This window comes from Capra hircus, chromosome 11, assembly GCF_001704415.2.
Source record: "Capra hircus breed San Clemente chromosome 11, ASM170441v1, whole genome shotgun sequence".
Taxonomy (NCBI): domain Eukaryota; kingdom Metazoa; phylum Chordata; class Mammalia; order Artiodactyla; family Bovidae; genus Capra; species Capra hircus.
Genome location: NC_030818.1, coordinates 99867223 through 99892345, shown reverse-complemented (window position 1 = coordinate 99892345; position 25123 = coordinate 99867223). Strand labels below are relative to the sequence as shown.

Here is a 25123-nt window from a genome sequence, read left to right as displayed (position 1 = left end):
TAAACAACAAAAAAAAAGATTTATTTTCTAGTTAAAAATTAAAGACTGCACCTGAGAAGGGATGTGTGTGGGGATAGGGCAGAATTAGCCATTGGTTAATGGTTACAGCTACATGGGAATTCACTATACTATTCTGTCTATTTTGGTGTATGGTTGAAATTCTCTCTCTCAATCTCAAGCAAAATAAGACAATATAACGTTGCTGCTCTGACAGGCTCCCTTCAGGTGACTTCATTTTCTTAGGCAAAATGTCAGACTATTTAAGAGAAGAGAAACAAGTACAATACTGATTATGGAACAGGCACCAAGTATTTGAGAAAACAAAGATGGGAAACATTAAGCAATGTAGCTTACTCCTTGGAAGGAAAGTTATGACCAACCTAGATAGCATATTAAAAAGCAGAGACATTACTTTGCCAACAAAGGTCCGTCTAGTCAAGGCTATGGTTTTTCCAGTAATCATGTATGGATGTGAGAGTTGGACTGTGAAGAAAGCTGAGCGCCAAAGAATTGATGCTTTTAAACTGTGGTGTTGGAGAAGACTCTTGAGAGTCCCTTAGACTGCAAGGAGATCCAACCAGTCCATTCTAAAGGAAATCAGTCCTGGGTGTTCTCTGGAAGGACTGATGCTAAAGCTGAAAGTCCAGTACTCTGGCCACCTCATGTGAAGAGTTGACTCATTGGAAAAGACTCTGATGCTGGGAAGAATTGGGGGCAGGAGGAGAAGGGGACGACAGAGGATGAGATGGCTGGATGGCATCACCAACTCAATGGATGTGAGTTTGCTCATGTCCAGGAGATGGTGATGGACAGGTAGGCCTGGTGTGCTGCGATTCACGGGGTCGCAAAGAGTCAGACATGACTGAGCGACTGAACTGAACTGAACTGAAGCAATGTAGCACAATGTAGAGAAATCAATCACCAGAATTACACCAACTAAGGTTGCTTCTCCCATTGAGGGTAGTATACTTTTCCTTCTATATCAACTTTGTCGATATTTACCTAATGATGCTGGCCATCTGATTTTAATTCTAGACATGCCTAAAGCCAAGACACATGGTTCAGTGCGTCCATGGTTCAGTATTAGTGTTATTCTCTAATTTATAAGCTTCAAAAACTCAGTTACATGATTTCACCTAAGACTCAAGATTCTAAACTATAAAGTGAAAGAATTTTAGGAGTTCGGCACTTGGAGTCACAGGCCTGGGGACTAAGGCCTATGGATAAGCTCTGGCAGGATTACAAAGCCCTATAAATTCCAAGAAGTTTTGCCTACATTTCTACCTGCATTTTCTGGGAAGAGATTCAATATCTTTCAGCATATTCTCAAAAGGAGCCAAGACTCACTTCTCTCCCTGCAGTTGACAACCATTTCAATCAGGATAGTTATTATTTACAAACAACAGTATGGGTCTAGTCAGTTTTTTTTTTTAATCCAGATTCTGTATTTTAAACTACAGTCACAAAATACATTGCTTTGTTAATGTACAGGGTTTTAATAAGACAAACTTTCTCACTGCTGAAACCTTACTCTGTTAAGAATACCTTGCAGAATGAGAATAATGTACAAGGCTTTGGGTCACAACGATTTATTTTTCCTGGTCTCGGATATTAGCCAGCTAAATCGCCTGGAGGCATGTTTTGAGTTAAAAAGCAGGATACAAAGGGTTCATTCTAGGCCTATCGTAAATTTCTTCCCTAGACAGACAATGACAGAAGCGAGGGATAAAAAGGGCTTCTAATCAAAAACATATTTTCATTGCTGGGCTTAAGTTTCCGGTAACGGATTTCAAGCGAGATTTGAAATTCCTTCTGGAGATGCTCGCTTTGCTCAGGCCAGAAACCGCCAAGCCCACCAGGGACACTGAGGCAAAGGTTCCCCGCACCTTCCAACCGCTAGGCACCAGGGGGATGAACGAAAGGAGACGGCAGACGAGCGAAGTCGGGCGTAGAAGTTGGAGATCAAAGGGAGGAGGAAAATCAAGTTGCTCTCGGCAAGGAAGACAGGGAAGCCAACAGGACTGCAAGCATGGCCCCGAGAGTCCTTCGGGGTTACGCCGCAGTTCAGCCCCTTCCCCTCTCTTAGTTCTCTTCCTCCCTTTTCCAGACAGACCGAGGACTCCCGCCATTCCCACAGTTCCCAACAGACCCCTCTGGGAGGGAGTCCGCAACTGGGAATAGAGGCGGGAACCCCAATCGCACATAGACAACCTCCCCACCCCCCGCTTCCCCTGGGCCAAAAGTTGCCCCTCAGCATCAGGGAGCGGCCTCGGCCTCTGTCCCCCGCCCTGGTCTTGCAAGGCCCTGGTCGCCCTTACCTTGAGCGCCAGGTGGTGGACGCGGCCCAGGCCGGGCGCGGCCAGCAGCTGCAGCAGCCCCAACAGCGGGAACAGCCGGAGGCCGGCGGCTAGCCGAGGACTGCCGGAGCCCGAGAAGCCGAAGGGCGCCGGGGCGGCCATGTTTGTTCCAGCATCACCAGCTGCTTCCTCTCCCGCCCACTTCCGGGGTTAAAGGGCGGCGGCTGCCGGATGCGCCTGAAAGGGGGCTCTCTGCGGCCAGCGGCGGGGAGACTGTGGCCTTTTTCCTGGAGTTTGCGGTCTCGGGAGTGGGGCGGGCACACTTCGAGGCCGTTCAGTTGGCCTCTGCTGTGAGGACTTTTCGGTTTAGCCAGAAGAGGTGCGCCCGCAGTAGGTAGCCTGTGGCGGTTGCCATGGTAACAGTCGCTGGGCTGGACCAACCCCGGCGTTGCCTCCGCCCCGCGGAGCTTTGAAAGCGACCTTGGGCCTGCGCGCCGGCGGCCCAGCGAGGGACCTGGCGTTCCTAGGCGGGGAATGCCTCCTCGATTGATGGGACCGATTGCCCCGAGCAGCCTTCACTCGGTAGAAAAACCAAGTTCGTGGCTTGTCATCAGTCCTTAGGTGGTTTTGTTTTTGTTTTTTGAGGCACTTAACACAAATTTTTGATGAGATGGTTTTAGTAATTTATTGAGCCTTTATGAGGTACTTCTTCCCCAGTGGCTCAGCGGTAAAGAATCCACCTGCGGTGCAGGAGACACAGAGACTCTGGTTCCATTCCTGGGTTGGGAAGATCCCCTGGAGGAGGAAATGGCAACTCACTCCAGTGTTCTTGTCTGGGAAATCCTATGGACAGAAAGGAGCCTGTCCATGGGGTCGCGAAAGAATCGGACACAGCTGAGCGACTAAACAAGGACAACGTATCAGGCACTTCGTTAAGCCTTTTGGGTGCATATTTGCATGTAATCCTTGGAACAGTCTGATGAGATAGGAGATAGGTGTAAGTATTACCACCCCCACCCGACACACACACACACTTTACTGGTAAGCAAACTGAAGTTCTGAGAGATTGTCATTTGTTCCAGGTTGACGTGGGAATCATGTGGAAAATGCTAAATACTGTTATATCGCTTTATGCTATTTCATCCAACCGCTAGAGTATGAATCTCTTAATCCTGTGTGGAAATTTTCCTTGCTTCTAATCTTTCAAATTTGTAGAGAGACCTTTAATGAAAGAATTTGTAGATTGTTCCCTCCAATTCGCTATTTTTATCATGGAGTTATAAAAAAGATAATGCTTATTAAAATTACCAATAGACTAGCTAGGTTTTAGTTTTTAGATGTTTTTTTTGTTTTGCTTTTTTTTGGCTTGCCACACAATGCATGCTCTTTGTGGGCAATCATTTAAACAAAAGAGAAGAAAATAAAAACCACAAGGAATCCCCCAATACTGCATGACTATCAGTGTTTTATGACAGATTCCTGATGTTTTTAACTGGAACTAGAACTGAAGTTAACATGATATATCTAAATGAAAATAAAGTGAATAAAGTGCTGCACTCAGGTTAACAAAAATCAGGAGGGGAAGTACAGAGCAGAGGGGTGAGAGTCCCAGATCTTTCAGCTGTGCAATCTCAGTCAAAGTCATGAATCTGTGAATTCTTGAAAGTGAAAGTGGCTCAGTCGGGTTGTCCGTGGAATTCTCCAGGCCAAAATACTGGAGTGGGTAGCCTTTCCCTTCTCCAGGGGATCTTCCCAAGCCAGGTCTCCTGCATTACAGGCAGATTCTTTACCAGCTGAGCCGCAAGGGAAGTCCAAGAATACTGGAGCGGGTAGCCTATCCCTTCTCCAGCAGATCTTCCCGACCCAAGAATCGAACTGGGGTGTCCTGCACTGCTGGCAGGTCAAAAACTAGTACACGTTCTGTCACACCCTCTGTAAGAACAGAAGTAGGGCACTAAGGTGTAGCCAGGAAGATAGAAAGGCAATGTTTACTCGTTGGTAGTTTAATTTCTTTCTCCAACCTAAGATTTTTAGCCATGTATTGTGAATATGTAAACCCACTCCAGTGTTCTTGCCTGGAGAATCCCAGGGACAGGGGAGCCTGGTGGGCTGCCGTCCATGGGGTCGCACAGAGTCGAACACGACTAAAGCGACTTAGCAGCAGCAGGAGCAGCAGCATGAATATGTCATCTTACTTCTTTGAACAAAATTCTCGTCTGATCTTACTACACAATTTTACAGATGAAGAAACTTAGAACAAGAAACTTTATTGTCTTGGAAATCCACAAATGAGATAATAGTTAATCTATTGATTAAGCAGTTAAGTTTGCCAAATATTCTGCTAAGTACTTTATATGTTGCTGTTGTTCAGTCAGTAAGTCATGTCCTACGCTTTGTGATCGCATGGACTGCAGCACACCAGGCTCCTCTGCCCACCACCGTCTCCCAGAGTTTGCTCAAATTCGTGTCCATCGTGTTAGAGGCTGTCTAACACATCTCACCCTCTACCACACCCTTCTCCTTTTGCCTTCAGTCTTTCCCAGCATCAGGGTCTTTGTGCACACAGTCTCATTTAAGACCACGAAATCTTTGTACGGTCTGTATTTTTGTTCCTTTCGTAAAGACAAGACTTGGTTAGAAAAATTTATTCAAGGGTGGTCTGATCATTTATAAATGACTCTCATCCAGGCCTTGCCCACAAAGCCTAGCATTTAATCCTTATCCTGCAATTGTTATAAAAAATTAATCTCTTATGAGGCTGGACGCGTCCTTAGAAAATCAACAAATCCTTTCACCTTATTAACAGATGTGAAAACAAATCCAAAGAACTCAAAAATGATTTTCTCAGGATCACACAAGGACTTAGGTAATTCAGGGCAAGCATCCAGGACTGAACCTCATCTGCTTTAAAGCTGGCTCTGTGCTTCTTGTACTATACCATACACGGCATTCCGATTATTAAAATTTTATTATTTTTTAAAATTCTTTTAAATTTTCAAAAAATAAACTCCCAGAATCTGAGTAGCCAGTATCTTATCAAGTGAAATTCAAGAGAAATGTTCAGAAAGCATTTTAAAAATCAGCAATATGAAAGAACATGGAAGAAATAAAAAATAATTGATACTTTCTTTTAGGGAAGAGGAGAAACCAGACAGTCAACTGATCCTCACATCAGTATCAAACTAGTCAAAAGAAATGGGGATTTTTAAGTGCAGTTTCCTTTTTTTATGGAGGCTTCCTAGGTGGCTCTGTGGTAAAGAATCCGCCTGCCAGTGCTGGAGATGCAGATTTGATACCTGGGTTGGGAAGATCCCCTGGAGGAGGAAATGGCAAACCACTCTAGTATTCTTGCCTGGAGAATCCCACAAACAGAGGAGCCTGGTGGGCTACAGTCCATAAGGTCACAAAGAGTCAGATACAACTAAGCACGCACGCACTTCATTTTTAAAGGCAATCTGCAATGTTTGGGAGCGTTACTGTATACTTTTTAAAGTGAGGTACCATTTTTGAGAATCTCTGGTTTTAAATTTGAAAATAATAGGCTTCTAAAAATGGATTGATCAGGAAGAATCTTAATTTTATATTAGAATAACTCATTTATAAAATAGGAGACCTTTGTCTTTTAGTCTCTGGAAAACAGTTTTACAAGGGCTCAAAGCTGGGTTTTTATACCTTGCTCCTTTTCACTTAGGAATTATGTGACTTTCGCAGGGTCACATACCAGTGGCATCTGTTCAGAAGTTTATGAGAAATAGCTTCTTCAGGTATTTGAGAACTATATTGTGCTGGTCATTAGTTTGGAACTGAGAGATTTGAGCAAACTCCAAGAGTTGGTGAAGGACAGAGAAGCCTGGCATGCTGCAGTCCATGGGGTCGAAGTCAGATGCAACTTAGCAACTGAACAACAAAAGAAAGGGAACACAAATTACAAAGACTTAAAAGTGAAGTGTGCTTTTGAACTGTGGTGTTGGAGAAGACTCTTGAGAGTCCCTTGGACAGCAAGGAGATCCAACGAGTCTATCCTAAAAGAAATCAGTCTTGAATATTCATTGGAAGGACTGATGCTGAAATTGAAACTCCAATACTTTGGCCACCTGATTCGAAGAACTGACTCGTTTGAAAAGACCCTGATGCTGGGAAGATTGAAGGTGGGAGGAGAAGGAGACGACAGAGGATGAGATGTTTGGATGGCATCACCGACTCAATGGACATGAGTTTGAATAAACTTCAGGAGTTGGTGATGGATAGGGAGGCCTGGTGTGCAGTCCATGGGGTTGCAAAGAGTTGGACACGACTGAACAACTGGACTAAACTGAAAGTAAAGGGTTTTTTAGATAGTTACTTCTCAAATTCTGTGAAAATGCTGTCTTGGCAGTTTTACTTAGGCACATGATTTCAGAGTTTCAAGAGCAGGTTATTTGCATAATCATGATAGTGTAACTGGGAATAGACCTGTTGAGTAACAGAATGAGTTAGGTTTGCCTCTCCCTGGCCACATTTTCAAAGGGGCATTAAACTTTAAGCTACTGACTGAAAAAGCCTTGAGGGGCTAGAAAGACTATATCCTAAACCTGACTTTCAGCCTTACCCTCTTACTCAAGTGGGTCTTATTTTTCTGTTTTCTCTAACATTGCAAGAACTACTGAAGTTTGCCACTAGTAGCAGAATTTGGAGTTTGAATCTAGTGTGATTAATAATGTTTGACATCAGTTTAGAAATTTCCAGAGATATTTAATGTAATTATGGGGTTAATATTCTCTAGTTATGATTATTGCTTGTCTTTCTTATCGAAAGAGATGACATTTCGGATCAAAATTCTGTATAAACACAGTACAGGGAATCGGAGGTCAAACTAGAACTTGGCAATATATTCACAAGTCAAATGTCACTTTCATTCTTTGACTTGAAATGTCATCTCTTGGGGCTTGGGGAATGCCCACAGACGCTCCTTGCAGAGTCATCTTCTTGGAAAAGCTAGCCCCTGACACATCTTGAATCCTGCAGGTTGGAGGAAAAACTTCAATCCACTTCTCAATTTGGTGGCCTAGTGTGTAACTTGCTCAGCCACAGACAACTGGTTTTTCCTGATTTTATGCACATCTTTATAGACCTTCAGGGGAATTCCATTATTGAGTACAAAAATTGGTTGCAGTCTTAAGATTCTACTCACGACAGAGCTCTCCTTTTATCCCACTCCAACTTTTTCCACTCCACTGCTTTCTTGGGTCCTTAGTAAGTAGTTTGAATGCTAAACAAATGGAGAATTTTAAGCTGGAAACTGATGGAAGCTATTTTAAAGGAAAAAAAAGAAATCCTGAGAATTTCTTTAAGAAGAGTACTTCAGTGATAGACAACCAATCAATGGTAGTTCAGACAATCTGTTTTGCCACATCAGAAGTGCTTAAAGGATTGCTTTCCTTGATAGAGGAAGTAAAAATCCTCCAAAAAATAAGAGGAAAAATAGGGAACTGATACTTGTGCCCCCATGTGCTAAGCATTTTATATGTGTTCTTTCTTTTCATCTTTGCAGTAACTTTTGGAGCAAAGCATTATGTCCATTTTATGGAGGAGGAAACTGAGGCCTAGAGAAGGGAAATAATTCAACCAAAGCTCTAGAGCTTTCTGTGCGGGGCTATCCGCTCTGTGCTCACTCTGTGCTCACCGCCAGCTCCCTTCTTTCAGCCTCACAACAACCTTGGAGGTCCGTGTTTTAAGTGAAGTTCTGAGAGTTTAAGTCACTTGTCTATGGCCACATACCTAATAAGTAGTGGAACAGTAGGATCCCAATGGAACAATTACAAAACCACTTAGTGTATTAAAAAGCCGAGTGATCACTTTGCCGACAAAGGTCCATATAGTCAAAGCTGTGATTTTTCCAGTAGTCATGTACGGATGTGAAAGTTGGACCAGAAAGAAGGTTGGGCACCAAAGAATTGATGCTTTTAAACTGTCGTGCTGAAGATCTTGAGAGACCCTTGGACAGCAAGGAGATCAAACCAGTCAATCCTAAAGGAAATCAACCCTGAACATTCATTGGAAGGACTAATGCTGAAGCTCCAATACTTTTCCACCTCATTGGAAAAGACCTTGATGCTGGGAAAGATTGAGGGAGGAGGAGAAAGGGGCAACAGAGGGTGAGATGGCATCATTGACTCAATGGATGTTATCATCAACTCAATGGACATGAGTTTGATAATATCCTGGGAGATAGTCAAGGACAGGGAAGCCTGGCGTGCTGCAGTCCATGGGATCGCAAAGAGTTGGACATGACTTAGTAACTGAAGAACAGGAAGCCTTTTAAATAGATTAGATAGTGATATCTCTACATCTAAGCCCCTGAATTAGATGTTTATACTAGCAAGACGAATTGGAGTTGCTGAAAGACTCTATTAAAATTGTTTACCTCTAACTCCATGGCAACTGTACAGGGTCTATATTTTCTAGATACCTTGTTTTAGTAATATCCATGTGATCAGATTATTCAGTGGAAATTTATGTAGTTGCCTGCCAAGATCATAACTTTGTAAATCAGTATTCTCCACATGTTCCTAAAAGGTGAAACAGGTGTATATAGCCCAAACCGATCCCCTAGGTAATTTAGAGTCCCTTGAGAGCAAGGAGATCCAACCAATCCACGCTAAAGGAAATCAGTCCTGAATATTCATTGGAAGGACTGATGCTGAAGCTGAAACTCCAATACTTTGGCCACCTGATGCAAAGACCTGACTCATTGGAACAGACTCTGTTGCTGGGAAAGATTGAAGGCAGGAGGAGAAGGGGACAACAGAGGATGAGATGGTTAGGTGGCATCACCGACTCAATGGACATGAGTTTGAGTAAACTCTGGGAGTTGGTGATGGACAGAGAGGCCTGGCATGCTGCAGTCCATGGGGTTGCAAGGAATCGGACACGACTGCAGGACTGAACTGAACTGAACTGAGGTCGTTTCGGTATTTACATAGATGGGGTTTACAATTGTTTAGGCATTAAATCATGTCCGGCTCTCCTGCAGCCCCATGGACTGTAGCCCTCCCAGGCTCCTCTGTCCATGGGATTTTCCAGGCAAGAACACTGGAATGGGTTGCCATTTCCTCCAGGGGATCTTCCTGACCCAGGGATCAAACCTCCGTCTCCTGCATTGGCAGATGGATTCTTTACTACTGAGCCAGTGGGGAAGCCACAGGATTTGCAATACCTCTTGTGAAAACTGATTCCTAAGCAGGTCAGTCACAGTAACTTATTAATAGAAGTTCTTCTCTTAAACTCACTCCCTTTTACTATAAGGGAAACTGAAATGGATTTAGTTCCTCCTAAAAAATACTGTGCTGTATTTAATCTTTTTCTTTGCTAGCTTATTTCTTTTTATGCTGAATCCTGTTTGTTTCCATTGCTTTAAAATCAGTGGTGACTTTTTCTTTCATTTATTGGCGATTCTGATACCTTCAACCCTTTTTTTGTTACCACCAGACTTAATGAAGTTAAAGGTATTTGCAGTGTGGTCTAATTAACCCAGTTCCATACAGTACTGCTGCTGTGGCTTGATGGGTTCCTATAACTGTTTCCTGCTTACTCATCTTAAAAGGTTTCCTTTTAATGTGGTCTCTCTCTCGCTCTCTTTCTGCTGTCTTTTGCTCTTTGCCCCCCCCCCTTTCTCTTCTTTAGAGCTGCAGGTTGTTTTTCCTCCTGATTAGCATCTTTTCACAAGTCACTGTTTTTGATAAGTCTTCTAGAAGGCAGCAAGATTAGATCACTGTATTTGAAAAAATAGTAAATCTTGGCAGGAAGAAATTGAGGTGATTTGTGAGGCAGGGTCCTGTTAGATTACCTGCATTTCACTCAGCATTTCCAAATAGCAGACTGAACTGTGCAGTATTGATTGAGTTTCTGACCCCTCCAACTCACTCAAGCTGTTAATGAATGTACCTTGGGAGGTAAGTGGCTGGCTGTTCTGATGGGTACAGGTCTAGCAGGATTGGAGTTCAGAGTTTCCAGACCGGGTAACTGAGAACAAAATATTTAAAACACACACTAACAACAAACTGGTGGAAGGAATTCCTTACTGGAAAAAGACAGACCAAAACAGGTTTGACAGTTTAAATTTATTGTGATCCTGTCCAACAAAGGAAGTAGACTTGGTTTATCTGCAAGAGTAGAACACCACCCTTGCCCCACCCTCTCTTGGAGAAGAATGATAAGCTGGTTGAGGCTGAGTGTAGTGGGATTAGAGAGACAAGCAGCTGAAACACTTCTTAAATGGGGCCCATTTTAGGAGTTCACAGATAGTCAGAAAAGTGAGTAGGATTAGCTGACGAAGAAAGAAAAGTTCGGGGAGAAAGGGCCTAGTGAATCAGAGGAAGGAGTCGGAACCCAAACAGTTCTCCAGTTCCAATCCTGGAATCAGGCTTCCCTGGTGGCTCAGACAGTGAAGAATCCGCCTGCAATGCAGAAGACCCCGAGGGGTCCCTGGGGTGGGGAAGATCCCCCGGAGAAGGAAATGGCAACCCACTCCAGTATTCTTGCCTGGAGAATTCCACGGACAAAGGAACCTGGTGCGCTACAGTCCATGGGGTCGCAAAGAGTGGGACACGACTCAGCGACGCACACACACAATCCTGGAATGTTATTTGTGTATACTCTGGGAGTGCAGGGGAAAAGGAGTCCGTATCTACTTAAAAATTAGTTATCAGTTTACCAACCACTGGCCGGGTAACAGGTGGTCGTCATCTTTCGCTGAGCTGAGTACTTACTGCCTCCCTTTGGCGGGAGGTGGGGGAGAAGGCTCTGAGCTTCTACAGAGATGGAGGCCTTGTCCTAGGCCACCCAGCTAGTGAGTACGGGTGGCGGGACTGGAACCAGAAACCCCTGTCTGTGGACCCAGAGCCTTTGCTTTTTTTCACCCACTACCCGGCAACGTGATTTCAACGTCTGAGAGTTTCTTGGCCGAACAAGTCGGAAATCACCGGTTTCAGAGATTAGAAATCACCGGTTGTGCGCCCCTGGACTCTTTTCCCCAGCCACTCTGCTAGGTCGCTCTCGGCCTCCGAGTCCTTCTGTGTGTAGTATGCAGACAGCACTGCACCTGGCCCCACGCCAACCGGCCAAGGCTGTGAGGGCCCCCCGGGCCTCCAAGGCTTCCCCGGCGGTAGGGGAAAAGACCCGCTCGAGCTAGCTCTGATGGCTGAGCAACGAAAAGCATGGTCCTTAAATTCAAAGCAGCGCTCGGCGCAGGGGAGCAACCTCAGGCCTCGGCAGAGCCCCCGTAATAACAGGGGCCGGCTCCGTTCGGAGGCGAGTGGTTTGTCCCTAAGAGCAGAGAGTGTGGCTGCTAATAAGTAATTTAAAAAAAAAAAACAACACGGCAGCGGAGAGGCCGGCGGCTCCAGGTCCCACCAAAGGCCCCTGCTTTCTGCAAGTCCTTCCGGACCCCCGGGCCACGCGGGCGGGGGGCGCCCGAGGGGAGGTTGGGCCGGGGGCGGGGCGCGCGCGTGCGCGAGCTGTCAGGCCGGCCCCGCCCCCGGAGCGCGGCCCCGCCCCGCCCCTCCCCCGCCCCTCGCTCTCGGGTGTGGGGCGGGCGGGCGCTGCGGCGACCGCCGCTGCTGCTTCCTCGGGCCATTTTGCCGAGGAGCGACCGGGGAGGAGGAGCGCCGCGGAGACCCTAGGCGAGGAGCGGCGAGCCGGAGGAGGCGGCAGCCGCACGGGGCACGGACTTTCCGCGATCGCGGGGGATCTCCCGGGGAGACGGGATCGCTGGGGAGGGGGACCGGAGAGCCGCGCCCCGCCGCGCGGCGCGCCCCTTCCCGCCCCCTGCACCATGAGCTGGGGCATCGAGCTCTGGGTGAGTGAGGGGCCGGGCCCGCGAGGATGCAGGGAGTTGGGGGAAAGGTGCCTGGTGCGCCTGGGCTGGGGGACGCGGGCCGGGCTGCCCCCGGTGGACGAGATCGCGCGCCGGTCGGAGGTCTCTGCGGCCCTGGCGGGAGGCGCAGGTCCGAGTGCTTCTCGTTGGCCTCGGCTTGCGCGGGAGGTGCGCGCCAGATTCGCCCTTCTGAGGTGAGGGGGGGCTGGTGTGAACCGCTCCCCCCTCCGGCGGCCAGAGCAGGGGCCGCTGGTGGGGGTCCCCTCCACAGCCCGAGCGCGGCGCGCGGATCTGGGTCCCCGCACCTCCTGATCAGAGGCTCGGGCGGGACCCCCCTCTCTTCAGCGCGGCGGGCCGACTCAATGGGGGCGTGGAAGGCCGGGGATTTTCAGGGCTGCGTTAGGTATTCGGCGTCCAGACCCGCGGTCCTCTGCTGTGTCTCCAAGGAGGTGCGGGTGGTTCGGGCGCTCTCCCGGGGGGCGGGGCGGCCCTGGCGGGGCCGGGTCCCAGGGCTTGGGTTTGGGGGTGCAGGGGTGAGTGAGAACTGGTGTCTTCCCTCTAGTGGCGAGGACGTTTGCCCTGTGGTGGTTTGGGGTGCGCTTGTGATTCTCCCAGGGGCAACTCAGATCTTGCATTTGATGTGGGGATTGCGGCGTTCGGCCTGGAGGGGAGAGTAGTAGGAGTTAGAGGGACGCCTTGTGTTGCCTCCTGCGGGAACAGGCATTAGCGGGGTCAGTTTTGTATTTTTTAACCGCTGGGAGGAAAGAGTCTGAAATGCGGTAGGGAGCGCCCCGCCGGGATGTTTAACCCGGGGCGCGGATGGATAAACAAGCGGCGTGGTGTCTGCAAGCTCCTCTCTCGCCGGACCCGGATGCCAAGGCGGTGCACTGGCGGTCCTCGGGAGGAGAGGCTGTGGCTTGTGGACTGGGGCTTGTTTTCCTCTGGATTCCTTGCTTCCTCTGGATTCCTAAGGAGATCTCTGGGCAAGCGATGGGCAGAGCGGAGTGCAGAGGAAGAAGGAGATGAAATCTCAGTTATTGTACCGAGACGTCCTCAAGATGAGCTATTTCCCAGGAGGAACTCGAAAGTGCCTCCTTTCGGAATTCCATTTGTAAAGGGTGTGGAGAAGAAAGTGTGGGGTGGTGGTTGCTATCTGAGTGGAGGCCAAGAAATCTCACGTCAAAATAAAAGGTTAGAGCAGCTATAGAAACAGAGCGCATCCTCCCTTAATTTTTTTTTTTTTTTTGCTTTAATTGTTTTTACATAACCACTTCTTAGGCTCAGAAGCAGCTACTGTTATTGATACCAAAATTCTGAAGGCAGTAGTTCCCTTAAATGAGAATTCAAAGGATCGCAACTTTTCGACTGATGTTTGCAAATATTCATTCTTAAAGTAGCAGATGGTCCTAAGTATTTATACACAGCCAATTAGGCAGAGCCTACCATTTTCAGTGTTGGATTTCTTTCCTCTTCTATTCCCTCTCCACTCCCTTTGCCTCTTTTTACCCTATCTGGGGGAACTAATCAGAATAAGTTTTTATCAACAGAATAGAAATTTTGGCACAATTTTTATTTTCGCTTGTTCAAACAAGAGAAAGGGGTTATTGGGAGGGTGGAATACAATATGTTTCCAAGTGAAATGGGCTGTAGTTTAGGGACTGAACACCATGGTGGCCATTTCATGGTGATGTTAGTGAATGTTATAGAAGATGATCCAGAAAGGGATGGGCGGTGGGATGATAGCAGTTATGAGAAAACACCAGATAAGACAGCCTCAATCCCCTGCGTTATTCTGTACACTTCTTTCAGCCGGTAGAGGGTGGAAAGGAAGGCAAAGGCAAGTTGTTGAAAATCAGTAGGAACTGGAATACATGCAAGTAAAAGGAAACCTTAGATTTGCTTCAAAAGAGTTTGGGGTGATAGTGGATGGGAATGTGAATGAAATGACATTGCACAGGAGCGGGTCACTGCTAACCTGGGTGATGGGTACAGGAAGGCTCGTTGCCAGGTTTTCTACTCTCTAGGATTGAAATTTCCTACAGTGAAAATAATTGGAAAAGATTTTTAAGGGAGAAGGTGTGTAAACTACTTGAAATTTTTTCTCATTTGTTAAGGTTTACGAGAAAGAACTAGTTATCTGTTGTCTCTAGGAAGGACCTGTCCATGAAGAGTTAAAAAAAAAAAAAAAGAAAAAGGCATTCTACTAGAGTATCGCCCTTTGCCCTTGAGTGGTTTAGAGGTTAATAGAGGGAAAAGAATGGAACTTGTAATTTGTACCAAGAGAAGTGCAAATTTTGAGTTTAAATTCCAAGAAGCACAAGGGCACCAAAAATGTCTGTTTTCAGTTGCCTCATTTCATTAAAGTTTGAGATTAAAAAAGAAAATTTAAAAAAACAAAAAGAAGAAAAATGGGAGATTAAAAAATTTTCAGATTAAAATTCTGAAGAACGACCTCCAGTTCTCTGGTGGTGAGAGACTCTGGTGTGGTGCATGGGGCCGCCTGGCAGAGCCCTGATTGAGGGTTTTCCTTGACTGGTGGCTGTGGGATTTTGCACAGGGGTAATGAGATAATGACGGGGCACTCAAGCCTAACTTGGCAGAACGATGCTTCTAGATGGAGAGAGATGGAGCTCTGGTTTGGATGGCCATGAGTTCTTTGCGACAGGTCTTTGCAGCTTTCATAGACCTTCACAAACGCCATCAGGGTTTACAGGTCGACACTAGTCAACGTCCCTATAAGCTTTTCAAAAGGACGTGTTTCTAACGTGCGCTTTACATTAAAGTTCTGTTCTTAGCCACATCCTGCTTTGTAGACAGTAAAACCGTTCTCTTCTCTTTTTTCTTTTAACCTCTTCATCGGCATAAATTTTGATACTCCTGATAGTGAGAAGTCAGGAAGTTCTCGTGCAATCATAAAAATGAACTCAAAACCCATAATTTGTGATAACTTTACTAGATTGTGTGAAAATTGGGGCTTTCTATTTTATACCAGTAGGTCATAACAAAGTATAAAATGGATGATTTGAAGTGATGGGGTCATTACAGAGTATCGAGCAGATGGGAATAGAATGTGAAAAAGAGTGGATATATCAGTTTATGTATGTGTGACTGATTCACTTTGCTGCACAGCAGGCACTGACACAATATTGTAAATCACCTATACTCCAATAAAAATTAATTTAAAAATTAAAAAATAAAGTGATTAGGATATAATAAAATATTTCTGTACATCTCTTCCTAATTTGCATTTTAGGAATTTTTAACTCTTTTTTATTGAACAGCTATTGTGTGTAAGACTGATAGGAGCCTGTTGTTTCACTTTATATACTTTGAAGGGAATCTGCCCATTTCAGAGAAAGCATGTAAAATCCGGTTTAACTCTAGCCTGCAACCTCAAAGTCAAAAAAGAGATTTGTTTCTAAGATTAACCAAAATGCATTTACTCAAGACTGTGTTTAAAAGGTCATGTTAAGAGGCTATCTAGTTTGTACTGACTTGTTCAAGTTCTCTCTGGTCACTGGAGAAATGGCAAAGTGAGAATTTCTTTTGAATTTTTTTGGGTTTTGTATCTGCATATTAAAAAGAAGTAAGGCATTATTGAAGTGTCAGCCCAACTTTTTATGAGCTTGATCATTAATGTGAAGTAAAAATAAATCCACTGGAAATTTTAACCTGCCTTGTAATGGTCTACTCTTTGTGGCTAATAAATTACTAAGTGATATAATCAACTTTTATCTCCTAGTGTCCTCTCTGCTATCTTTATTTCTTTCTTTTGATGCTAATAAGAAATGGAATAGCCCAAAATAATAACAAGAAAGTAGAGACCCAACTAATACATATTGGTTAACATATTACTATGTTAAGCCACCTGTGTTGATGGTACTTAATTTTTTTAAAAACCTGTTGTTTTTAGGACAGTGCCAGACATATAATGCTTTCCACAATTTGTTGGCTATAGTGACATTGATTGTGGTGTTCACATTTAAGAGGCAGCAGGGAAAGTTGTCGACCAACTGGATCAGGAATAATGCCTGCCTCACAGTAGTAGTTCAAGAAATAACTTATTGAATAAATGAATGAATCCTTTTTTTCCCTCTTGTTTTAACATTTGCTGTTTTTTTTTTTTTTTAATATTTACTTATTTTTTATTTGGCTGTGCTGGATCTCAGTTGCAGCATGCAGGATCTAGTTCCCTGACCAGGGGTCGAACTCCCTGCATTGGGAGTGTGGAGTCTTAACCTCTGGACCACCAGGGAATTCCCAACATTTGCGGTTTTAAAGTAATGGCAGGGTAGTTTTAATGCCTTTCTTTGCTTTGGCAGTGTAAAGATTAAAAAAAAAAAAAATTCCAGGGACCTTTTTGGTAAAAGTAGACTATTTAAAAAGATTTTAATAGATTTTGCTTATTTATTTTGCTGCGCCAGGTCTTAGTTGCAGCTTGCACTCTTAATTACAGCATTTGGGATCTAATTCCCTGACCAGGGATGAACTGGGGACCCCTGCATTGGGAGCTTGAAGTCTTAGACACTAGACCACCAGGGGAATCCCAACAGACTTACTTTTTAGAGCAGTTTTAGTTTCACAGCAAAAATGAGCAGAAGGTCCAGAGATTCCTCATATACTCCTTCCACACAAACACAGTTTAAACCCTTTTCTGTTTTTTGGCCACCCCGGAGACCTGTGTGTGGAAGCGTGTGTGCATGCTAAGTCGAGTCTCTTGGATGCTATGGACTGTAGCCTGTCAGGCTCCTCTGTCCATGGGATTCTCCAGGCAAGAACCCCTGGAGGAGGGCCTGCGGAAGCATGGAGTCTTAAGCCCTGGACCTCCAGGGAAGTCCCTCTAGACATTTTTTTTTACCTTTAAAGTAGAGCTTGAAAAGTTGTTTCCCTTCTGTTGTTCATGCGGCTGATACCTGATGCATATGTATGCGTTTATATAAGAACACTGTGTGTGTGTGTGTGTGTGTGTGTGTGTGTGTGCGCGCGTGTGTGTGCGTGCGCGCACCTGCCTGTGCGTGCTAAGTCACTCATTCTTATCCAACTCTTTCTGACCCCATGGACTGTACACCAGGCTCCTCTGTCCACGGGATTCTCCAGGCAAGGATACTGGAGTGGGTTGCCCTTCCCACCTCCAGGGGATCGTCCCAGCCCAGGGATGGAACCCCCATCTCTTGCATCCCCTACAGTGGCAGGCAGATTCTCTATCATTGCACCTCCTGGGAAACCCATAAGAACACTTTGTAGTGTGTTAAAATTTTAATCTAGACAATACTGATTCTTTTTTTAACATTGACGTAATTAACTAGTTGCAGGATTTGGAGAATTATTACCTTTTCTCACTGCCCAGTATTCAATGGAGCAGAGTACTAACAACATTTCATAGCTGTCCTCCAGCTCTTTTCTTCTTTAACCCTTCAGAGGTTTCTTTTTGGGATAAACACGGCAAGACTGACATGGGAGACATCAATTCTGGAACTAGGGTGAGCAAAACCACCTCAAAAGACAGACCAAAAAAAAAAAAAAAATCCAGTGTAGTTCTGTCAACGCCACCTTTCCATTAAAACAGGCTTTGCACCGTCTTCTCTGGATAGTAGATTTTTTTTATATTAATTTATTTTTTATCTTTATGTTCTGTAAGCGAAGTATAGTTGATTTATAATGTTTCAGGTGTATAGCAAAGTGATCCAGTCATGTATATATATTTCAGTTTCTTTCCAGTATTGATTATTACACAGTATTGAATGTAGTTCATACAGTAGGTCCTTGTTGTTTATCTATTTTATATATAGTAGTTTGTATCTGCAGATCTCAAACTCCTAATTTATCCCTCTGCTGACTCAATGGACATGAGTTTGAGCAAACTCCTTGAGACAGTGAAAGCTAGGGAAGCCTGGAGTGCTGTAGTCTACGGGGTCGCAGAGTCAGATGTGATTTAGCAACTGAACAACCTTCTCCTTTGGTCACCAGAGGCTTGTTTTCTATGTCTCTGAGTCTATTTCTGTTTTTCTGCCACACTGCTCAAGGCATGCATAATCTTAGTTTCCTGACCAGGGATGTACCTGGAACCATAGTATTGAACGCTCCGAGTCCTAGCCATTGGGCTGTTAGGGAAGCCCCAGTCTGTTTCTGTCTTGTAAGGAAGTTCCTTTGTGTCATTTTTTAAAAATCCCACTTCTAAGTAATATGCTATTTGTCTCTCTGGTTCAGTTCAGTCGCTCAGTCGTGTCCGACTCTTTGCGACCCTGTGAATCGCAGCACGCCAGGCCTCCCTGTCCATCACCAGCTCTCTGGTTAGTAGACATTAAACAGAACATGGGAGATCTGGTGATTTTGTGGTTGACATTTACCCATCAGTTCGTTGCTCTCACCTTATACTCAGATACCATCCTGAACACGCAGTTCGGGTAGGTAAAGCTGTATTTCAAGCACTGTCAGGGGTTCTGCATGTGCTTACTGTGTGACTGCATTAGAACTCTTGCTTTACGTTGGTGCGACATGGAAAGTGCCTCTTTGAAGGACTGTTCAAGTGTCACCCACTTCCTCCCTAAGCTAATGTTGTGTTTCCTGCAAGTATTACTCATACTTGTTTCATCAACACCGCCCACATTTTAAAATAAGGTTTTATTTTGACACTTAAAAATTGCAAGCTACCAAGAATCCATGTATGCCCTAGGAAATTAATCTAATTAGATTTTGGAATGTGGGTGTGAAGTCTTCTGGAATTAGCGTTTATAATGAAATATTTGTTTCCTGATTTAGTAATATGTAGTCTTACCGGCCTGAGCCTAGTGATGTGTCTGGTTAATAAGGTCAAAAAGTCAATAAAGGGCCAAATGTGTTTATTATGTCAAAGAGTTAGTTGGGAATATACACGTTTTTAAATATTGATTCTTTTAACTCCTAAACTTCATCCGTAAGATTCTGTGCTAACGTTCCGTAAATCTTAACAACCTCAATTGCCCTAGAACTAGATTCATGCCACCAACAACAAAATAGATGAAACTTAAAATTTCCTGTCGCACAAATCATAAGATTTGTTCACCTCAAAGCTGCAATATCATATTCACTATATTATGCTTTCTTTTCAAAACTTAGAACACACTATTCTAATGATTGGAATGAAATTTTTGATAAGAATTAATTCTTAGACTAAAGCTATGGTTTTAGTGTGTTAACAGTTCAGCAGCTAGTTTCCACCTTTACTTCTCTACTCCACGGGTTGTAAAAATAGAAATAGGTTATCACTGCATAAACTCTGTAGTTCTGTAATAATTTCACGTGCACCATGCCTTAAAAACAGTTGAATTGGTGTCATCAACGTTGCTGATTATTATCATGCTATACACCTCACACTTATTTTCTGTATGTCAATTATATCGTAATAAAACTGGAAGTAAAACCAAAGCAAAAAAAAAAATACTACTGCTTACTGAGAGCTTACCATGCCTCAGGTGCTGTAAGTTTGTCATCCATCATCTCATTGATTCTTCTCAAGAATCCAGTGAAGTTAAAAGTACCATTTGGGCCAGCATCTGAGAAGATTCTGAGATGGAACTAGGAATGCTAAGCTTTGTAGGGAAGGAACACTTGTGAAAGGAAAAAGGAGTAAGTGTGATTGGGCTGAGGGAGCCATCAGGCCATAGTGCTGCCTGAGAAAGTCTCCACCAGGCCAACGAGAAGCTCTAGAGCAAAGATTACCCATTCGGGGAGTCTCACGGTGGGCAGAAACGGCCAGGCCCTTGTACCACTGCCTTGCTCGTTTACTGGCAAAGGGCTACCCCAAGAACAATGTGACTTTGGCTCGGAAGACAAGGCAGACCCTAAAGGAAGCTGTCTGCTAACCACACCCTGTGCAGCTGGGCCTCAAGTCCTTTCTGGAAGAAGGATCTGAATGGCACAGCTCTGCACTGACCACACCATCATTATCCTTTTACAAGAGAGGAAACTGAAGCACAGAACAAACAGTAAGATAATTTAGCAAGTTCATAGAGCCGAAAGCAGAGGTTCAATCCCAGGTCTGGGATTCTAGAGCTCTCCTCATCTTTCTTTTTCTTTCAAGTTAATACTATCAAATGTTTATTTTTGGTTGTTGTTTGTTTATTTTATTTTTGTTATTTATGTATGTATTTTTATTTTTTTAACACCAAAAACATTTTCTACTGGGATATAGTCGATTGCCAATATTGTGATAGTTTCAGATGAACAGCGAAGGGACTCAGCCACACAAACTTTTCTTTCTATTGTTTGAACTTCTTAATTATAGGAATTTTCAAACATACATAGAGAAAATATGATGAACCCCTCTGTACACACCACCCAGCTTCGAAATTAACAATATTTTGGCATCTTTTTGTGTCATCTTTTTGCCCCCGTGTGGTTTTTTCAACCCCTCGGTCTTCACCAGCACACATCGTAAAACCTCTCTGCTGCCTCCTTGTCTGAGGAATCTGCAAAGAGCCCAAACTGTCCCTCCATCTTTTAAAGTGTGAAAACAGAAGAGAACCAGCCTGTTCCGTGCTTGACACACCTTGATTAAGGGATTTAAATACATGCTTTCATAAACTAATAAGGACCCTGTGAGTTTGCTATTCACATTTTATAGACCAGACCCACCCAAACAATGAATACCAGTGCTGGAATTTACTTTTTTTTTTTTTCTCCTAACACTAAATAAATGTGAGTTTTAAAAAATATATCTTCTGTATTAGTAGCTCATAATCCCTCTTTCCCCATTCAGTTCAGTTCAGTCTCTCAGATTCTTTGCGACCCCATGGACTACAGCACGCCAGGCCTCCCTGTCCATCACCAACTCCCGGAGTTTACTCAATCTCATGTCCGTTGAGTCGGTGATGCCATCCAACCATCTCACCCTCTGTCGTCCCCTTCTCCCGCCTTTAATCTTTCCCAGCATCAAGGTCTTTTCAAATGAGTCAGTTCTTTGCGTCAGGTGGCCCAAAGTATTGGAGTTTCAGCTTTAACATCAGTCCTTCCAACGAATATGCAGGACTGATTTCCTTTAGGATGGACTGTTCGGATCTCCCTGCTGTCCCCATTACTCACTCGTATTTCCCCAACCACTGATGGAGGTTTTGCTTTCTAAAACGTTTGATGTCACTCATGTTGAGAATCATTGAGAACTAATGACTCATAGTGCTGTGCTATAATCACACCAGAAACCACTATGAATGAAGCTTCTGTTCTAGCAGGTGTTCCATGTATGTCTAATGATACCCCCATTCCTGTAAATCTGAAGGTTATTTTTCTTTTTAAAGAAATTAATTTGTAAAGGTATTGTGAAAGAGAATGAAAGTGAAAGTCACTCAAGTCGTGTCTGACTCTTTTCAACTCCATGGACTGTAGTCCATGGATTTCTCCAAGCCAGAATACTGGAGTGGGTAGCCTTTCCCTTCTCCAGGGGATCTTCCCAACCCAGGGATCGAACCCAGGTCTCCCGCATTGCAGGTGGATTCTTTACCAGCTGAGTCATAAGGGAAGCCCTGTAAAGGTGCTATAATTTGTAATTATTAATTTGTATTACAATTAAATAAAGGTATTAATTTGTAAAGGACAGTATCAAGTTTCTGATCTGGGGGTCTGACAAAATTATGTGTTGATGAAAAGTACTTTTAATGAAATTGAGACAGAGCAAAGAGAATTAGATACTGACCACTTTGCGGGTGATCTGGCTGTCCCAGGCTGCACCTCAAAGTTTTGGTTCCCTAGAAACAAGAAATTAAATATTTCCCTTCATTTCAACAGCGAAAGAAAACCTGGCACCTTTACAGGAAGCTCTACCCTTTGTACTTCTATCTGCACAACCAAAACTGACGGTTCCTGAAATGCAATGAAATACCTATAGGTCTTTGGGAGAAATGGTGTGGGCACGCCCAGATGGATGAGAGGGCCTGGAAGCACTCAGCCTGGACTGGACGGCTTGCCCCATCCAGCATTTATTAGTGTTGGGCACATCTTCATCTCTGCTCCTCATTTTCATAACCTATAAATTGCTATGGTGAAGCTTGCCTTCTTCTTCACAAGAAAGTGCAAAGATGAGTGCCTGCTTGTTTGTGAAGTGCTTCGGAATTGTTGGATGAGAGGGGATGGGTAAATACAAGTTAGGAGAGTCTTGTTCAGTTGCTCAGTCATGTCTGACTCTTTGTGACCCCATGGACTGCAGCACATCAGGCTTCCCTGTCCTTCACTACCTCCCAGAGTTTGCTCAAACCCATGTCCATTGAGTCAGTGATGCCATCTAACCGTCTCGTCCTCGGTTGCACCCTTCTTCTCCTGCCTTCAGTCTTTCCTAGTATCAGCATCCTCTCTAGTAAGTCAGTTCTTCTCATCAGGTGGCCAAAGTATTGGACCTTCAGCTTCAGTATCAGTCCTTCCAATGAGTTTCATGGTTGATTTCCTTTAAGATTGACTGGTTTGATCTCCTTGAAGTCCAAAGGACTCTCAGGAGTCTTCTCTAGCACCACAATTTGAAAGCATCAATTCTTTAGCGCTCAGCCTTCTTTATGGTCCAGCTAGAGTCTGGGGGAAGGTTAAAGGGGAAAAAAACAGACAAACCTGTTCCTTGGGAACAAATTGTAGAGTTCTCCTGCTGGAAGCTAATCTCTGTTAAATGAACATTTCTAGTTTGCATGGCACAGACTGTTCTTTGATTTAAAATTCTGTGTTCATGTTAACCATAAAATAAAATAACCCAATAGTAGGAAAGTGCCTGGAAATAAGTGCTTTGGAAAGGAAATCTGAATTAGACTATGCGTGCATGTTTATCTCTTTTCTTTAAGAGATAAGACTCTAACCATTCTAGTTTTTTAGCAACATACTTGGATCCACTTAAGGTATCATCTTAATATTATCCCTCAGGTGGACATAATTCTTTGTGGCTATTCTTACCATTTAAAAAAAAGTTCTGCTGAAGTCACATTGTCCTCCCCCCTCCCCTGCAGAAGCTGGATATTTGTTGCTTGAGGCAGCTAATGAATTATTCAATATATCAGCTTAGTTTGAGACTGTTTTCTTCTTAGCAAAGAGAACTAAGAATCTTAAAAATGTTTGTGTTACGACAGATACATATGAAATTGACAATGTTTGTGCAAAGAAAGTTGGATTTCATGAGTGTACATGTGTATGTAAAACATATTTTTCAGCATGGCTCTGAATTTTTAAATTTAAAATTTACTTATCTTTAAAAGTAAAGCAGTTATCCTTCAATTAAAAATAAATAGAAAAAACCCTAGGTTATCTGTTTGCATTATTCAGTTTTCAAAAGATACTAAGATTACATGAAAAGTCTGTCTATCATCTTAGGATAGATATAATTCTTAACTGTCATTACCATTTTCAGCAAGAGGATCAGTGATGTTGGTGGCAAATAATTACGACTTTAGTACATAAAGAAAGACACCAAAATTAGAAAAAAGTACATCAGACGAGAGAGACAAACACCTTGAGAATGACTGAGACTTCATATTTTGTCCATGCTGCTAAGTCGCTTCAGTCGTGTCCGAATCTGTGCTACCCCATAGACGGCAGCCCACCAGGCTCCGCCATCCCTGGGATTCTCCAGGCAAGAACACTGGAGTGGGTTGCCATTTCCTTCTCCAATTTTGTCCATGGTAACTATTTATTCTTTGAGCATCTGCTAAGTGCCAAGACATTGTTCTTGCCCACTGGCTTGCAGTCTAGTCAGGGGACAGAAACATACATAGGAAATTACAGTCCAGTGTGATAAGAACAACGGAGAAGGCAGTGGCAGCCCACTCCAGCACTCCTGCCTGGAGAATCCCATGGATGGAGGAGCCTGGTGGGCTGCAGTCCATGAGGTCGCGAAGAGTCGGACACGACTGAGCGACTTCACTTTCACTTTTCACTTTCACGCATTGGAGAAGGAAATGGCAACCCACTCCAGTGTTCTTGCCTGGAGAATCCCAGGGACGGGGGAGCCTGGTGGGCTGCCGTCTGTGGGGTCGCACAGAGCCGGACACGACTGAAGCGACTTAGCAGCAGCAGCAGCAGCAGCAGTGGTAAGAACTAAGGTAGAGTAAACTACCTGGAAACTTGTACACAGGAGTGTAACTCAGTTGGGGAAGAACTGGCATCTATATGCTGTCCTGAAGGACTGGTAAGTTACACAGGTGAAGCCAGGTGATCAGGTTGGGGGGGCGATCTGGACAGCCTTCCTGGGGGAGGGATTAAATGCCAGGTTCAAAGACCCACAAGTACAACAGAACACCGAGCTCCAGAATGAACCGAGCCATGAAGAGAAGCCTGAAAAGGTAGACTGCGGCTGAAAACAGTGAAGGCAGTGGCTTCACCTTGGGGACATAATAAGATGTCCACCCTGGAACTGCTGAGAGCAATTGCTTTCGGGCTAGTTCTTCAGTCTCCTTACTGCGTGCACGGCAGAGAAGGTTGGAAAGCAGTGACAAAGCTGCAGGCCAGACTAGGCTTAACTGGCCTATTGGATTAATCCTCTGGTTTGGAGCAGAGAGCACCCCTTCACATTTTTCTAAGGGTGGTATCACTGACTCAATGGCCATGAGTTTGAGCAAACTCTGGGAGTTGGTGATGGACAGGGAAGCCTGGCACGCTGCAGTCCATGGGATTGCAGAGTCGGACACGACTGAGCGACTGAACTGAACCGAAGCGTGGAACTGGTGTAAATGATTTGCTAGGGAGTCTTGTTGCCTAGGGAAGACCTGGCAGTGTACTCGTGCGTGGTGAGCCAGGGCATTGGAAGGATGAGGTCAATTCACTGCTTTGGCTAATGGGTTAAACAGTATATCGGCCTTAGTTCATTTTTGTTTTCTCTCCCAGTTGGACACAAACTGCAAACCTACAGTCACTTCTTTCTTGCTGTGTCTTTGTGCTCAGATAGTGCAACCTTGATAGGGCTACTGGGGTCTGCTTCTCAGCTCTTTTCACCTAACAGAATTGGTATTTTCAATATGCCTTAGAGGTGACT

The 25123-nt window shown here is 44.4% G+C and overlaps 2 protein-coding genes across 13 annotated transcripts in view; one reads left to right on the top strand and one right to left on the bottom strand.

Moving 5' to 3' along the window:
• GPR107 (G protein-coupled receptor 107) overlaps nt 1-2491 on the bottom strand; it is a 56559-nt gene extending 54068 nt beyond the window's left edge. The window contains exon 1 of the mRNA XM_005687302.3: nt 2319-2491. Within this exon, the coding sequence (XP_005687359.3) occupies nt 2319-2459 (141 nt within the window). The 5' untranslated portion in view covers nt 2460-2491. The remainder of the gene's footprint in view (nt 1-2318) is intronic.
• FNBP1 (formin binding protein 1) overlaps nt 11842-25123 on the top strand; it is a 134658-nt gene continuing 121376 nt past the window's right edge. For all 12 annotated transcript variants that reach the window (XM_018055969.1, XM_018055970.1, XM_018055979.1 and 9 more), the window contains exon 1: nt 11842-12132. In XM_018055969.1, coding sequence (XP_017911458.1) covers nt 12109-12132 — 24 coding nt within the window. In that variant the 5' untranslated portion in view covers nt 11842-12108. The remainder of the gene's footprint in view (nt 12133-25123) is intronic.